The 18,111-nt window shown below is 34.4% G+C and overlaps 1 protein-coding gene across 1 annotated transcript in view; it reads left to right on the top strand.

Annotated features, from left to right (window-relative positions):
- The first annotated feature begins 2,639 nt into the window (after positions 1–2,639).
- LOC136835462 (intermembrane lipid transfer protein Vps13-like) overlaps positions 2,640–18,111 on the top strand; it is a 195,299-nt gene continuing 179,827 nt past the window's right edge. The window contains 2 exon segments of the mRNA XM_067099021.1: positions 2,640–2,887; positions 15,704–15,790. Of these exon segments, the coding sequence (XP_066955122.1) occupies positions 2,791–2,887; positions 15,704–15,790 (184 nt within the window). The 5' untranslated portion in view covers positions 2,640–2,790.

The following is an 18,111-nucleotide window of genomic DNA, read 5'->3' as shown; positions in this document are numbered from 1 at the left end:
CTGGATACTTTTAAATAACTATATGCTTGTGTGCTAAACATTTATAGGCCTAAACACATTTTTTTTATTTTGGTGCCGAAAGTCTCAAGAAAAACCGAAGGAGCTCGCAGTGAAATACTAAACACTGGTGCAACTGATTGTCATAACTTCTGGAAATCTTTGTTTATAAAACGGTATTGGTTATATAACTCAGATCCGGATGTATCTTATATATATATATATATATATATATATATATATATATATATATATGTATATATGTATATATATTATACACACACACATATATATACATATACATATATATATATATATATATATATATATATATATATATATATGTTAGGGTCTAAAAAGTCCTCCTGGGTCTCTGTAGGCTGATAGGGCAGGCACTGATCTGTATATATATATATATATATATATATATATATATATATATATATATATATATATATATATATATATATATATATATATATATATATAGGCTGGCCAGCAGTCCGATCCAGGCTTGCCCCCTCCAGTCAACCCAGCTGTGAATTGGGCGTCAGCATCTGCTGGAGTAGAGAAACTTCATCCTTACCGGGTTCCTAAAAGTTACTTTACCCTTTTGGCACTGCCTACTCTAATGGGAAAAGAGCATGGTTAAGACCAAACCTTAAAACAAAATTCAAACATGTCCAGATTAGAAGAATAAAAGCATTTCTTCAGCACAGACAGATCTCAAGAAATATGCCAGTTCCTCCCACTTCTCCAAGCTTAGTAAGTGCTTAGCCAATCCAAATATCTACTCCTTCACGAATTTGAATTGCTCGTAGGCTTCAAAATACATTAGCATGGTACTCGTCTAATTTCTACTATTGAGGGTCGCATTCGCCATTTATTTTCCTTTACAACTTTTCTCATCACTGAATCTTTCTTTTTTTTTGTATGTTCCTTCTGTGTATTTCTCTCATTTGGTTATTCTAACTAATTTATTTTTAATCTTTACATTTTAAGTCATCAGTTCTACCTGCTACTTTGGTTTTGTAAATAAAGTCCTCTTGGTTTTAATAGTTGCTGTAAAAAGGTAAGTCTTTAATCTTATCTCAATTTTGGATATTTAAAAACTTTCTTAATCCATATATGCATAGATATAAAAACTGTCTAGATACAGATCTCGACGGCTTATTTTTAAAGAAGTAAATTTGCTCTCTCTCTCTCTTTCTCTTTCGGCACTGTGTTGCGTCTCGGTACGTTATCTCATACAATTCCGAGGTGTATTTTGGTCTCTTATTTCATAACAAGATTTGTTAATATGCAAATCATATTCATGAGTCCGGCCTTTACTTACTACCAATCCCATATCTTATATGCATGAGTAACTCCCCTACTAATTTTCCCATAAGAAGTTTTACTGTTTTGTAAAATACTTTCTGAAGTTTTTGTAATAAATATTTAGAAATATTAGGCTATATTATAGAGAATTGTGATGGCCTCGTCTGGAAATACTGGTAATTTTCAAAGATTTTGTTTTCACAGAGGTACATTTTGGGAGTAGAATGAATTTCAGACAAATATTGCATGATGTTTTATTTTGAAATTGTAAATGAGCTCACTGTGTTTTTGTTTTCGGCTAGTTATGATATCTGTCCTCATTTATTTCTTTCAAGGTTACTTCCATTTTTCATGTTATCAAGAACAGCAATGCATCAGAAGCAAAAACACGTATTGACTGCATACCTGTCATGAATAATTTACAGTTTTAAAGTGCAAATGCAAAACAAACTAAACCCATGTTGCCTGCCCTTTGATAGCCCCCTGTAATATGTGTGTTTATAGATTTCAGTCCATTAATAGCTATACAGGTATAATTCATTAAGTATCTCTAAGCCGGTTTCATTGTTTTCAGTGCAAATAGACTGAAGTCTTCATGAATTATCAATGAACCACAGTCAAAAGTTGCAGCGAAATCAAGCATAGACTAAATGTATCAGCACCATAATTTTGTTGCGTAACTTCAGTGATTTAAATAGGCTATATAAAAATACTGTGTAATCCAAGTGCTTTTTCCTCTGTGCAACGACTGTTCATGGTTAATAAACTACACGATTAGACTTGCCATAGTACGGGCTTTGGGACGGTATGTAACGTCCTAAAGGTCAGTACTTGTTGCCTCAACCTTCTCTTGTATTAACATTCTCTTGGCGGTGTAGGCGCAATAGTACAAATTAAATTCAAGAAAAATCCATTTTCAGTCTTAGCAAGTATTAAACGTTCGTGTCCTCCTGCCACCCATAATATGTCATATCGCAAAACCTACAAGAAATTGATAGCCCATGTCATGTAACGCTAATATACTATAATATACAGTACTAGCTGAATAATATAAAAATCTTTTCTTTTATGGCCGGGCCGAACCTCTGCTAAGAAGAAAACCTTTACATTGAGAAACAATATCTCGCCGGGTACAATTCATTCACTCTGTAATTCTGAAGAGTATTTTATGTCTAAGAATTTTTTACATCACAGCTTCAATTATGTAATTTGTTTAACAGTTATTTGTGAAATCAACGAGAAAAAGACAAAATGTGAAAAAACGAGTGGTTCTTGGAAACTCTATCTAATCTGTAGAAGTAGAATGAAACGAACCAATCAGCTGTTTCGTCAATTCCAGTGTGTGGACAAGTTCAACATTGTTTGGGTGTGACTTACGTTCTCGTGATACTTTCCGTCTTTCCATATATAACGATGTTCCCCATGATATCGCAATGACTGTCTGTTTCATATTTATTATAAAAAGGAAGCAAGATGTTTGAAGGATTGGTGTCAGACTTGTTGAATCGTGTCCTTGGGACATACGTGGAAAATCTAGATGGAAACAACTTGAAACTGAGCATTTGGGGAGGTGAGTGACTTGATTGTTCTGTGCTACGGTGTACGTCAGCCAAAATCAATTTGACCTGTTTCGTAGTTACCTCTCTCTCACTTCTCTGTCTCCTTAGGCTATATAACCTGTATGCACGAGTAAACACTCACAATATATAACCTATATGCATGAGTAGACATGCACCACACCGTAGCCTATTTAGGATCCTATTTATAGTTTAGTGCATGAGTCTGGCATGAATTATATCCCCTTCATTAGGGAGCATAGTCGGTGTGTGTTGTGGTCAAGTAATTTTGCAGAGTCGCTGAGTGCTAAAGAACTCCTACCCTATCTCAGACCTTGCCTACGAGAGTAGCCAGCACTGGATTAGTACAGTAGTTACAATGGTTCTTTCGTCACCAGTCTTGTTACCCTAGCTGTCACGGGATTTCATATCCACCAGACTTATTTTCATTTAGAATTATGCTTGGCTGAAACACTTTGAGAAGTATAGCCTAGGTTCCGGGCCCTAGGCCATTGGGATAGGTTAGCCTGTTTAGAGTGTGTAAGGCCCTCACATCCAGTCACTGGTTGAGTGAGCCAAAGTTGGTAATGTAATGTGCGCGGTCGTATAGCATAAGGATCAATTTTACTTATTAAACATATCTGTTAGAGAGTAATAACCTAGGAAAATGCATTAAGCTACTGGGTACACCATACAGTAATAGCCATAGACAGTGTGCATGTATGTTTATTAAGTAATCGTCCTAAGGGACCTTCTGCACGTATGTTGTGAGAAGCACTTATTCATACATTATATAGCCCGATTGTATTTCGTGTGTAGTAAAAAAAAAAATTGCTCAGAAAGAAAAGACATTACCTGACAAGATTAAAAGGTAAAAGATTGATACCTGCAATTACACCCTGCCTTAATTTTTAACATACCCTTACCCAGAATACACATCTTACCTGGCCTTTGCTAAAATGTATGGTAGTGGCAATTAAAAGGATACATCTTAACCCAACTTAAGGTATGGGCCATTTTCAGCGTCCAGCATGTTGCTAGGGTTTGTCATCGTGTGTTTAAGAGAAGAGAATGTAGATAACTGTGAATTATATAAAAATATGCACAATATTATTAATAACATGCTGTATACACTTCTTGCCAGAGTAAATTATGAAATGAGCCAATGGAAAACAATTATTAAAATGTGACCCCATCTAGGGGTTAAACTGAGAGGACAAAGAATCTTATTAATATAGCCCAAAGGTTGACTGTCTAACAATCACTGAGCCTTACTACTCCTAATGATTAACATGATTGCAAATGCTTTGCAGCATTATATTAGTATTATTACAAGTGTGGTTTTGAGAGACAGAACACTATAAGCTAATTGTAGCATTCCACCGAAATGGTTTGGGCAATAACACATCCAACACAACTTCATTTTTTTAGGCTACTTGCTCAACTTATGTCTTAGATATCTAGTGGTAGGGGAAGTAATAATGGATAGGGATGGTCTTTGCCATGAGGGTTTTTACTCCTGTCAAGAATTTCATCTGAGGCTAGGAAACAAGAAGCACTTGGGTTGACTAACTTGGTGGAGCTTTGAAAGTTCTCTGTACTGTATTTGCAGATTAGTTAAAGGTGCTTAGTTTTCCTTAAGATTGACCTTAATAGGTTTTGTTTAGTAATGTGAGTCTGGTACTTAGTGTTTATTCCTGGAATACAGTCGCTACAAGCTTCTAGGCTGACTTACTGGCTTTATATAATATAATTCACTAGCCTAGCTTACATCATGGGTTTCTGTTTAGTCTGGTTCAGAATATTAAAGTAGACCAATATTTTATTTGTACCACACCATCATAAGAGGGGGTCATTTGTTTTGATCGTCAGCTTAGGAAAGAATTAGTTACGGCTTAGTATGTTCACATGAGAGGTTTTCAGTAAGTGTTTGATCTTAGATTGCTATGGATTTTTACTAAAAAAGAAAACAATTCTCACAACCAGAATAACAGATTTAGATCATTGAAGAGGAAGCTTGCAGAATACCTACACCTTTAAGTCCCACTGACATCTTAATACAGTACCTTTTTCTGCAAGGAAACTACTTGAAAATGCTGTGAAATGCCAGTTGATCTTTCTTCACATATTTCTCAAATTATAACATCCACTGCCTACCATCATCTAGTATGACACATTCTTTCCTGCTACTGGTGTAGGCTACAACAATGTGTGCATATTTGTCATATGACTGATCAGTATCTATGGAGCTCCTTAGTAAAGGTAGGCTAGGCTAGGTTAGGTAGAAATCATGGGTAGGTTTCGCAGAACAGAAAGCCCATTACTGCAGTTCCCTGCCAGGTAAATTACATGTTATTGTAAATAGACATGACGCATGTATTCTAGTTATTTTCTTTGTTATTTGGATGTGTGCTTTTGTTTCATTTATTGAATTTTTTTGTTTCCCTCCTTTTCATGTAAATCTTGGTCAGTGGCATCTTCCTATATCATTTGTGCAATGGGTTTTGCTTTAGAATTGAGTGATTTCTGGCAGCAATAGTGATTGTAAATATTTAAATTACTAAGACAGTTGCAGGAAAAACAATTTCGTGATGGATTTGCGAAATGTTTAACACAAAATTACTAGTAGGCTAATGTCAATTGGATGGATTTAAGTTGACTTGCAGATTTGTGACATGAAGTGTAGATTAGGTACTTTGCCTTTCATTATACAGAATATGCAAAAGTTGTTGCATTTAAGGACCAAATGACTGAGGTGATAACTGAAGAAGTGCCGTGTCAGTCATGTTCCTTTGTCAGCAGCAGAGGTCACATATTTTTAAAAATGGGACTATAGCCTAGTACAGTAATAGTAAGACTTGGACATTATGTTAAAAGTAACTTAGAATTGTTCTGTACCCTAGATATATCAGTAGGAATTTTCATACTTCATGAGGCCTATAGTGTACTGTATTAAGATTTTCATCATGGTTTCATGCGAGGTGCCAAATTATTGAAATGTTGCTAATCATGTATGAGTTTTGTGTACAGTACTGTACAGGCAGTCCCTGGTTTACGACGGGTCTGGCTTACGACGTTCCGAGGTCACGGCGGCAAAATATTCATCAGAAATTATTTCCGGTTTCATTTATGCATGTTCCGGGGTTACGCAAGATCGTGCATCATCCGACGGAAGAAATATGGCTCCTAAATGGCAGAATAATCAAAATTTGGAGTTTTTTTTTTATGAAAAACTCAGTAAAAATGCAGCTTACATTGTTTAGAATACACCCAAAGCATTAAAAGTAAGGTTTTCTTAGGATTTTTGACGATTTTCGATGATTTTTCTGTTTACAACGCGGCGGAAAAACGGAACCCCCATCGCAAACTGGGGACTGCCTTTTGGTTTATAAAAGGTTTTATCAAAAACATGAAGAATTATGCAACAGTAATTTATGCTGCCAACAACTTCATAGCTGTAAGGGTAGTTTTTGATGCATTTTATGCTGTATATGTCTGTTAACTCACCTAGGCCTATTTGGCCATGAAATGCTACACTTTTTGCAAATAGGAGGAGTGAATGAGAATTGCTGTCATCTTGAAAATATTTATTATTAGTACTAGTAACTGTCAAGCTTCAAGCCTAGAACTTGCTTAAGGGCTCCAGTTGGGAAAGCAGCCCAGTGCAGAAAAAAAATGAAATAAATAATAAAATACAGTATATTGTAGAAATGACAAAAGAACAAATAAAGTTACTACATTGACATAAAAATATATAGAATTTAGTAACCTTGGGAGATAACACACTAGAGACTTTTTTAAAAAACAAAGGGTAGAAAGATTATCCAGAATTTTCTTAACATCCCCGGAGCAAAATGTAAATTTTGTAAGAATAGGTTCACAGGATGACAAGTATCAGGGAGAGGGACATCCTTGGCTGATTGCTTAGCTTCAAAAGCTCTATGAAGCAGTTCAGCCTCTTCCCTAGGGCCAGTAACCAATCTACCATCATCTGTTAGTAGTGGTGGAGTGGAAGACGAGCCTGACCCAAAGATAGATGATGCCCATTTGGTCCATCACAGATGAAGCTGATAATTCCTTTAAGTTTCCTCTTCAAGAAATTATCGTAATTTATCTTAGCTGTATGGTAAGTTCTATTTGCAGCACGGCGAGACTCAACACCGAGCGTTCGTTTGTTGGGAAAACACAAATTACTTTAAAAATTTGTCATTTTTCATTTGAACAATTTTGTCTCCATGCATTGAATTTGGCCTGTTTTACATGGTAGACTTGTCTGCATGTATCATCAAACCATGGTCATTTGTTCTAAATTTGGTTACCTTTCTAGGAACATATCTTATTAAATAGCCATCAGCATTTCATTTAACTTCTTCTTGGGATCAGGATCTAATATAGCAAATGAAATATTGGGTGCATGACAAGCTTAAGTACTGCAATCCCAATTGGTTATGGATTTCAGCCAGACTGTTTTTCCAATGGTGGCATTAGAAATATACTGACTGACAGATATGTCCATCTCAGTGGCGCAGTGATCAGAAGTGCCTATATATTCACAGACCCTGGGCTTCTCAGTAGCTGGAACATCTGTGAATATGGGGTCTACTGTAATCAGTTACCAGAAATGTGTGTGGGTTCCTCACTTAGCCGGACAAAATCGTAGGATACACAAAACTCAAGAGCAGACTGGCCATGTTGATCTGTGGAATTTGAATTTAGCCACACCCTGTGCTTTGCATTAGTCCCCACAAATAACAAATGAAGCTTTTGAATCCTGTGACTGAGCCATACTAATCCTTTCCAAAAGACAGTAATATATAGAATCAACAATATTTGGATTGCGTTAAACAGCAAGTACATAAACATTGTAGAACTTACTGAAAATTTTAAAACAAAGAACTTCATGGCAACTACACTCCAAATTTTTCCGACAATAAATAGGTCGTCTGGACTTAGTGTATACAGTACAGCCATACCTTGCACATGTGGGATATTACGACGATAAATAAAATCAAGGCCATCAAACCCTGGGATTAAGAACTCAGTCTTTGACTTGTTACTACTTACAAGAGTCTCAGATAAAAACATCAAATCATAGTTAATGGCACAACTCTGGAGATCGAGAAAATCTGACCTTAAGTCCCAAATATTTGAGTAAAGTAATTTGCAAATTTTCTTACTGTAATAAGTAACAGGCCCAGGGTTCAGCTCAATGTCTCTAGAAAGAATTAAAATTAACAATATAAAATCAGTATCAAAACTAATAAATAGACTCATAATAACAGTAACATTGTAAAAATCAACAGAACAGTACCATCAACAACAGTATTTACATTATTTAAAAAAATTCTGTTAAGAGTAAAAATAAACATCACCATACATCATTGAAAAAAATGCCAGAAGCAACTGGTCAACAAGGTGGGGCCGACACACCTTGCAAGGCATAAGAAATTTGCCAGGTATTCCACAACAATTGGACAGGCAGCTTCCTGCATACTTATAACAGGCTTCTGGGCAGGCAACCTCCAACATACTTAGGCTATAAGAAATTCATGGTAGCCAAGTTCTTTAAAAATTAAAGAGGTAAAATCAAAACAAAACAGAGCAGCTTTACAAGCTGAAATAATGCCTTCCTATCCAATGTATCATTTTAAGTGCTCTTTTATAATAGCATATTACATTACATTACAAGTGAGTGACATGTTGGTTATTAGTTTGAAGACTGGAGACTGAACAATGCTATAAATTGTTCCCTGTTATTTGTTTAAATATTCAAATAAAATTTATGTCATTTCAATTACTGGCTTTCATTTGGTTATTTGGTTAGATTTCCTTATCTTAATGACCCTTTGAAATAAATTTGACACAGAAAATATTGGTAAAGGAATAAACATCCACTTTCATACACATTGAAACAAAGTCAGGGAAGTGTAGCCTTGGCTTACAGGAAAATTTAAAATTGTTGTTACTAAAGATTTTTGATCAAGCCATGGATTTTATCACCAAATTAGTTTCAACTAATAATTCTGAGATTTCTATGCCTCAGATGATGTTCTTAATAGACTTGATTTATGTTATCCCCATAGGGAGGTTCTTTGTAGCCTTTGGCCCTTAGTTGCAGCCCTTCTCATTCCTGTAACTGTACTTCTGTTCATATTCTCTTTCTTCCATCTTACTTTCCATCCTATCCTAAACATTGATTCATAGTTCAACTGCGAGGTTTTCTTCCTGTTGTACCTTTTTAACCTTTTTATTGTTAATTTTCATTTCACAGCTGAATGACCTCATAGGTCCCAGTGTTGGCCTGTGGCCTTAATTTTATATTCTGTTCTATTCTGATTTATGTTATATACTTTATATATGATGTATACTCTACCTGTGGTATGGTAGACAGTATATTGTACATAGTTAATTTTTTAGTCCCTTAATGTCAATTACAGTTGAAAATATTTTTAATACATATTACAATAGTTGTAATGTAATATAGCTGAATATTAGTTATTATTATTTGAAAAGAAAGAAGGAAAACTATGTAGATAATCTGTATTTGTTAATGCACCTAGTTTGCAATTTTGATGATAAAAAGATTATATTGTGTTGGTCATCTGTGTGTTGTGTGTACTTTATATTGGTGTGATTTAATTAATTTATTTTTGCTCTTTGTGTTCCTAACATGACTTTTAACCTTTGTGTTGTATCATGTGCTTTGATTCTAGAACCATTACACTCTTGTCAGTAATATGCTAATGCTATCTTATCTGTTGAAAGTGCTATTGTTTGATTATAAATCATTTGCAAGATAAGGAAGAAAAGTTTTATACCTTTAACACTATAAACCTTTAGCTAACTTACATACTGTAATCATATATAATCATTATTGCCTCTAGTGCTGTGATGCAAAGGGTATTATGGCTTCCTGTGCTTTATCTTATACTAATTTCCAGCCACCCGTGTCAGCTCTCATGCGAATAGGTCTTGGTCTTCCAACCTTTCCGGTGTTCTCAGGAGCCTAGCTGACAGTGTCATATTTTTCTCCCGGGGGTTGTGCAAAGGACATGTCTCACTTTTATCATTACAGTACCTCATTTACATGAAGTTCTGTAATGATATCAGTTCTAACTCCGTCCTGCTGCCTGACCAGTAGTATTGTTTGGAAGGCTTCATTTTCAAACTGACCATTTTTTTTTTTCTGTATATAGCCTAGTTTCATCGTCATACCAAGATTCATGTCTTTATGGCAGAACTTACTCAACTTAGCATAATTTTGTTTCATATGCAATCTCTCTCTCTCTCTCTCTCTCTCTCTCTCTCTCTATATATATATATATATATATATATATATATATATATATATATATATATATATATATATATATATATATATATATATATATATATATATATATATAATGTCTGTGTATATATAAAATAAAAAATAAATTTCCTAAACTTACAAATGTCCATTTCAGATGGTAGCCCCATCCCAATTTTTGTTGCTGTGTACTGATTCCTTGTGAACTGTGTGCTCCTTTTTTTTTCATTGTCACATTTGTCTAATTTTTTAATACAAAAATTTTTTATCATTTGGAATATAATTCATGCTGAATTTCATAGACTTAGTTACCATTTGCATAAAAAATACAACATCTTGCTAAGGTTAAAGGATGTTCTAATTTGGGTCCATATGACACAGTACAGTACTGTATGTTGCCAAAAAATAGTTTTAAGATTAAAGCTTTGCAAGAGGGATAAGTAATGTAACTTCAGAAAATTGTGTTACTCTGATAATGCATGCAGAAAGACTTCAGGTAGAAGGTACTCAAGCTGACAGTTCAGTAGAATATATTGTTGATTTCTTTGTACAGTCACCACCTTACTTATGAACATTCAGAGATAAGAACAGACTTGTTCACAAGTAAAAATTGTGTTCAGAGCTCTCCCCTTTGCCACCCATTAGTTCAAATTTTGCTCTGCGCACCTATGCTGCTAGTAAGAATTTTTGCAAAGAACAGAACACATTGAAGAAGAAGGAACTGTTCCTTTAACCCCTTCCCTGATTATCCTAAGTGTTCTCATGATTAACTATCTTCTTACAATCACAAGAATACTCGTAAAATATTCCTACTTATTTCTGTCTTGATTTAACTCATTTGGTGAATTCTCATTTTCTATATTTCCTCTCCCCATAGGAAACATTTAGTACAATATGTATTTTTGCCAATAGTTGGTGGTGTGCATTGTTCACTTTGTGAACTTCCAGTGTCAGATGCTGCTCTTTCGAAATTATATCCAAATTCATAACTTTATCATCATGGAAAAAATACTAAATTTTGAATGTTGCATGAATCTAAATTTTATTTTCTTTTTACCTTTTTAACATCCAAAGTAATTCTTTTTAATACTGTATGATTTAAAAATACAATGAAAATAGTATAATCTATGACTCCTGAGTTAACTCGGGAATGTAAATATCAACAAAAATTATGCACTACATATTAAAAACCAACTTAAGAACAATTCAGGATATAAATGGCTGTCTGGAACATAACTCATTCGTAAGTTGAGTAGTGAGTGTAAATGAATTGGAATCCTCAGATAAATATAGTATCTATACGTAGACTGTATATGTGAAACATTGTAAAATATATTTTAAATATCTATATTATTTTTAATACATATTTCAAAATTTGCTCCATTGCTTTTAATACAGAGCTTTTTACTATTTTTGAAAATGGATTTACAGTATTGCAGAATTTTGGAGTATTATTTGCTATTTACTGTATAAAAAACAAAATTTCACCAAGAATGAAGAACAATTGTGACCAAATGAGAGAGAGAGAGAGAGAGAGAGAGAGAGAGAGAGAGAGAGAGAGAGAGAGAGAGAGAGAGAGAGAGAGAGAGAGAGAGAGAGAGAGAGAGAGAGAGAGACTTAAAGCAACATATGAACAAATGGTGAAAAGGATTAATGTAACATTCAGGTAGCTAAGACGAAATAAGGATTATCAATCTAACCGAAAAGTATGTACTCGCCCAAATTGAATTGACTTTGTTTTCCAGAGATGTGGCAATGTTGGTGCCAAATTTTTCTGATTAACATTTTATTTTATCATATGTGATGTAAAGTGCTACAAGTGATTCAAGTTTCCAGTAGCTTAACCTATCTTAAGACCATCTTTTGAATTTCTTGGTTAACTTACATAAGAAGTGGATTATCTTCCCTGTTATTTGACCTTGTGGCAAAGTGGATTTTTACTCCTAACCCTCCCTGCACTGCCATGACAGGATTGTCTGACTGTGGCATATATAATGATTTCTGTATTAGAAAAGGCAAATGTTCGTGTAATTTAGTTTCTGTAAAATAATCTTGATATTTTGTACTGCAAACAAATGTTTATTTTCTCAAAATTAACAGGGTTAATGGTCCTACAGCTTAAGTCCTGTTTAATTTAGACGTTTGTCAGAAGAAAAAGTTAAACCTTGTTTTGTTTTTGTACAATAATACTGTAGGTTGATGTGTTTGTAAGTATGATACTTCTAAAAGTAATTTTAGGGCTAGCAGCATCATTTGTACTAAAATGCTGTATGCTTAGTGGATTGTTGTTTTTCAGTGCTTATGTTTAGAGGTAATGTGTGAGGCAAGTACACTTTAAGTATATACTGTATTTGATTGTGAAAAGATATAAATATAAGACATGCAGAAGTTCCTCAAACACAATACTGTACTGTGCAGTGAAGTTCAGTAATAACCCTGCTTACTCAAATAGGTTCTTGCTCTCTAATCCAGTACTCTTTTACCAAGTCACACACACCCTATTCAGAGGCTGTTTGTTGCTTAAAAAGACATCAGTGTTTTGAAGTGTCTTATTCTTGTTTTCCCTCTGGTTTCTTTGAGTAAGGTAGTCATGACTTGCAGAATTTCATAGATTAAAAAAAGTTGTACAGTACTTTCAGTGTTTAGTATTTAAATCTAAAAAATATCATATATTTGAGTATTGTAAGTTATCCTTGGGCAATACCACTTCAGTTTCATGTCTTTTATGTCTTATGCATTGTTGATTTTATTTTACTTTCCATGTTAGGTAGTGCTCAGTTCACATGCTCTTTCATACCCAGAGGTTGGGTAAATTATAAATTACTCATTATGTTTATGTGAATAAATTTCTGCATATGTAAACTGTTGTGTTGCATGTGCTTGCTTTAAGAAACTGAGAGATTTGGAAGATTTCTACATATGTACAGTATATCCCTTTTTTATGTTATTACCAGGTGTCTTGCCAGTGAGGTATGAGTAACATTTTATGCTTATACTCTGTTGGTTGACTAATGTGAAAATGCTTTGCTGGCTGATTTATTCACCAGTTGATGTTTCTGTGTATTTTCATGTGTTCATATTTTTTGTTTCTGTTTACATGGTTTGATTCTTTGAAATTCTTTTTCAATTTTATAATTAAAGTACTAGGAATGTTTTTTTTCTATATTTTTTTAAATTGTTTTTGTAATGTTTGTTCAGAATACAAAACTTTATTATAGTTCACCTAAGCTGAAAGCTAAAGTAAGCTTTTCTTATTGACGTTTGAGGGGTCTATCTGTATGTTTTAGTGTGAACATTTCATGTTTACAAATTCTGCAGAACCAGTTAATAAATTCTAACCAAAATTGAAGTAAATCTTCCATAGGTAAGAGGGATTTATGTTTGTTTTTAACTGGGGGAGAGTATACACACACACCTTTTTAAGTGGCGATAAATAATGGAAGTGAGTGGGGTCATTAACAGATCATCTGTAGAAGTACTGATAAAATGATAAAAGTTATGCTAAAGCTTCTTGATGTCATGTAGTGTCAGATCTTTTCAAGCCATGCTTCCATTGGCGGGGATGGGGCCACAGTAGGGTTTCAAGTTTTTACTTAGGAAAATCCTAATAATGTACTTGCTAGGAAAATCCTAATAATGTACCGTACTTGCAAGTGCAACAAGGTAGTTCAGGGAGAATTGTTGCCTTTGGGCCTCTTGATGCATGGTTAATGCTGACAAACAGAGTCAAATCACTGGTTAAAATGAACAAACTGATTACTACTTGCATATGTCTATTCTACTGTGTTCATCAAGGCTAACTACAGAAATTGGTACTGTATTTCAATTTAAGTTTTTATACAAATTATTCTGTAGTAAATATTGTTTTTCTTATTTTATGTATGATATAGCACAGTGTGTGTTAGCTGAAAGTTGAGTCATTCAGTGGATCAAAGAAGTCTTGAGAGTAATATCCCATCATCAGGGTAAGCCCCATTAATCAATATATAACAAACAAGATTTTTTAATCAGTGGAGATGTGTCAGTTACTTGCTTTCATTCCATCTCATCCTTTCTTTTCCTCCCTGCTGCACAAACCAGTGTAATAATTTTGTATTATGAAAGCAACAATGTGGTCATGATGCACTAATGCGGTCAATAAATACTTACATTAAAATAAATAGTTCATCACTGTAAGTTAGTGCAAAAAACACAGTAAAGATTGAGGTTAAATTACTGCTTTACTTATTGGCTTTTAATTTTAAAAATAAGAAGTTAATCTTACCCTTGAATAATTCTGTGGCTTGTTACCTCTTCAATTCTTTATCATTTTATAGTACAATAGAATGGATTTTTATTTAAGTAATGTTTGTGACATGACAAATACAGGTTACTATTTACTGTAATGGCACATGATTGAGGGAAATCAAGAATGTATGGTAATTAGAAATGTATGAATGCAAGAAATTAGGTGGTTCACTTTCGGTTTTGCATATCAAAGTCTCCAGAATTTTTATATGAGATTGTAATTTACCATGTTCGTCAAATGTAACTGTCAGTTATGTTGCTTATTCGTCTCTTATAATACAGAACAACTTTATCTGTCGTAGATTTGGTGATGACTGTATACTTGGTGAACATATTTTGCGGCTAGGATAGTCTGAATTTTTTTTAATCATAATGTCTTGGCTATTTGTGACCTGGGCAGTGATCTGTATCTTGAGAAACAGAGGAGAATAAATTTTTGGTAGAATACATCATGAATATTCTTGGTAAGCTAAAATATGTGGATAACTTCTGGAAACATGGCTTTTTGCTTTAGTTATGTTGTTGCCATGAAAATTCTGTTAGTGTGTTATTAAAGTGGTACTTTTTTTCAGTACAGAAAATTCAAGTATATTACTCCTGAATTTAAGAATTTTTCTCTTTTAGAACAATAAATACTCTTAAGTATGTATGTAATATTGTTGAAATCTAAATTTTCTATACAGAAATTTCATTGCACAATCTGACAGAAGAGAGTACAGTGCAGTACTTACAAAGTAGTGTTGTTGGTTACTTTTACTCTAGTTTTATGGATGCCTGCCTCATTTCTGTCATTTGGGCAAGTTGCAGAAAGTTTTATAGGGATTCTATACTTAAGGTCAGAAAGCATTTAAATTTAGTATGGTCTTTGATATAATTCGAGAAACTGGAAATATTTAAAATAACCGAATTGCCACAAGCAAGCCTAGCATTTTCAGAAATTAGATCTCATAGAGGGTCTCTGGCTACAATATTACTTACAAAGATACCAGTTTTGCCAAAAGCTCTGCAGTTTCTCAATGTTCTGGTTGAACTTCTTTTGTGTGTCTTTAGCTAAGTAGTTTCTGTTTATGACATATGGCATCTTCTTGCACTATACTTGCCTAGTGCTTTGGATGATGATCAAACAGAGAAGGGTTTAACTGGACTACAGATATCTGTGGGATGTGAGCAAGTGTGTGCACATTTTATGTTCTCTTTTACTGTTGATACTCAATGTTTTTTCTCATTTTTGCAGGAGATGTGGAGCTTAGGGATTTGGACATAAAGAAGAGTGCTCTAGATGAGTTGAATCTTCCCCTCAGACCTGTCTTTGGTCATATACGTAAGTCATTCTGCCAATAAATTGAATTTCATTGACAGTCTTTTGAATAAGTGATAAATCCAGTCACGTTTGTTTACTTGCTCACCAGCAGTTTCCTTGTGCAGAAATTATTATTATTATTATTATTATTATTATTGTTAGTAGTAACAGAAATACTGTAATTTATTGGAATTATCAACACTGCAATAAAAGACCAAATTCTTTTCCACAATGTATGCACAAAATATGTAAATAGTAAAGAAGAAATAAATAGGACTACTATACTGTATATTTACTGTACTATATTAGCATACATGTATTGTACATGAAAATATACCACATTACTATTAGAAAATATATCCTATTTGAAAGATAATGGTATTAAAAAACTAGTAAATAGAAATAGTTCTCTTACCAAGATACAACTCAGTACTTTGTTAAGCTACTTTACCATAGTAATTATTGATGGTAAAGTCACATTCACAGATGTCATAGATTGTTTTATTACAACCCCCATTAATCATATATGCTATCTTCACACCCACAAATCCCAGGGTCACCAGATTTCTGTCTGACAGACAGATGAAGATATTCTCACTGCACATGTACCTCATGAATTGTTGAGTATGTCTGAACAAACACCCGTAATTTTGAATTTGCATGTGTAAACAGCACTTATTCTCATTCCCAGAGTATTTGCCATGGCACAGATTGCTATTTAGTACTTTATGTTAATCAGTTTCCTATTATTTCATACTAATCATAGTTTCTCTCAACCTTGATCTCTCTAGTGTTCTGTGGGTTAAATGATAAAAAGTCAGTCCTTTGTTAATTAGGTCCCTGGCAGTCACCAGGATTATAAATAAAAAATTGTTACCATGTTAGTGCTTGGAAGGGAGTTCTTGTGTTTACTAACTTATTTATTGCAGTGCAGAAAAGTTATATGTATTGCGTTTTGCTCCATTGCTTTGTTGTTTTTGGGATATTGGTATCAAGTAGTTTTGGTGAAGGCTATGTAATTAACTTATTTACATGATATGCTGGTTTTTTGTAGGGTTTACTGTGCAGTATAAATCTGCCTTTTTGGAATTCAGTTTTAATTTTGTTATTTAGCGTATCAGTTACATCTATTGTTACGTACTTATTATAGTAAGTGTCTTTTCATGTATTAAGTGAACTGAGGTTTTATGGTCATGTAATTATCACTTTCATGAATATTTGTGTTTGTGTACTAGTGGTTTGTATGCATGATGACTGTTGTCTTTACTTCATTGCTTACTTAATTTGTGTGTTTTTGGCCTGCTGGAAGGCAAGGCATAAAATTCCTTTAGGTCATGTCTGGACAGCAATTCACACTTCCTCTTTAAGAGTTTCTACAGGGCACTTATGGAGTCATTTATGTTGATAGTACTGACAAAAGAATGACAGCTGTTGGATGATGCCCAACATGGTCTTTGCTTCCCCCTCTCACTCTTCAACCACTTGGTAGGGTCTTCAAGGCAACACTTGCTGTGCTGTTATATCTTCCCTAGTCCATCTGTAATGGACAAGCATGCTTGTTGCGACTGGACACTTCACCAATGGTACTGCAACAGCCAGAGAGGTGACCCAGAGGTGCCTCTGCTGGAATGTCTTGTCATCTGTGGTGGTAGTGAAAGAGCAACAGCCTTTAGATGGTGTATTGGCCTGGTTTTTACACTATGCTCAGTCTTTTGGTCTCCTTGACACACTCCTGTCAACAACAGAATTCTGTTGCTAGTTCTGTTCCTTGTCATGTACATGCAATATGTGCCTTGCCTGTGAACACTTCCAACTCCTTACTGGACCTGTTGAGCAGTGAGCCTGCTTACTGCGAAGTGCATGACTTCAACACACTCTAAGGATTGATCTTAAACTGCTCTTCTTTCCATGGCATGCATAGTGGATGTGTCATAACCAGTAAAGAAGCATACTTGTCATGATTGAAGAATTCTGTTCTTATCTATGCAGAACAGTATGGAAGTCATTGATGTGATTGTTATTGCCATGCGTGCTCTTTCCTTGGCTGCAACTGTTATTAGTGTGATAACTTTTGCAGTTCCAGCCATAGTGGTTTGAAGTAAGGCATTTGTGACTGTTCTTGACAACATAAACATGCCTTTACCTGCTCTAGTGCCTTTGTCACAGCTCAAAGACGTTCTACTTCCTGGCCTAGGGAGATGCTGATAATTACAGGTTACTGAAGAGCCTGTGCCAGCACATGGCTGGCATAATCTATATGGGTAGGTGCTGCTCTCCTTCCCTGGACTTTTCTACTCTGGCAGTTGTGCAAGCTAAGATTTGTCATCAGTCTACTCATTGCA

This window comes from Macrobrachium rosenbergii, chromosome 55 (genome assembly GCF_040412425.1).
Source record: "Macrobrachium rosenbergii isolate ZJJX-2024 chromosome 55, ASM4041242v1, whole genome shotgun sequence".
NCBI lineage: Eukaryota > Metazoa > Arthropoda > Malacostraca > Decapoda > Palaemonidae > Macrobrachium > Macrobrachium rosenbergii.
This window is presented reverse-complemented; position numbering and strand designations above follow the sequence as displayed.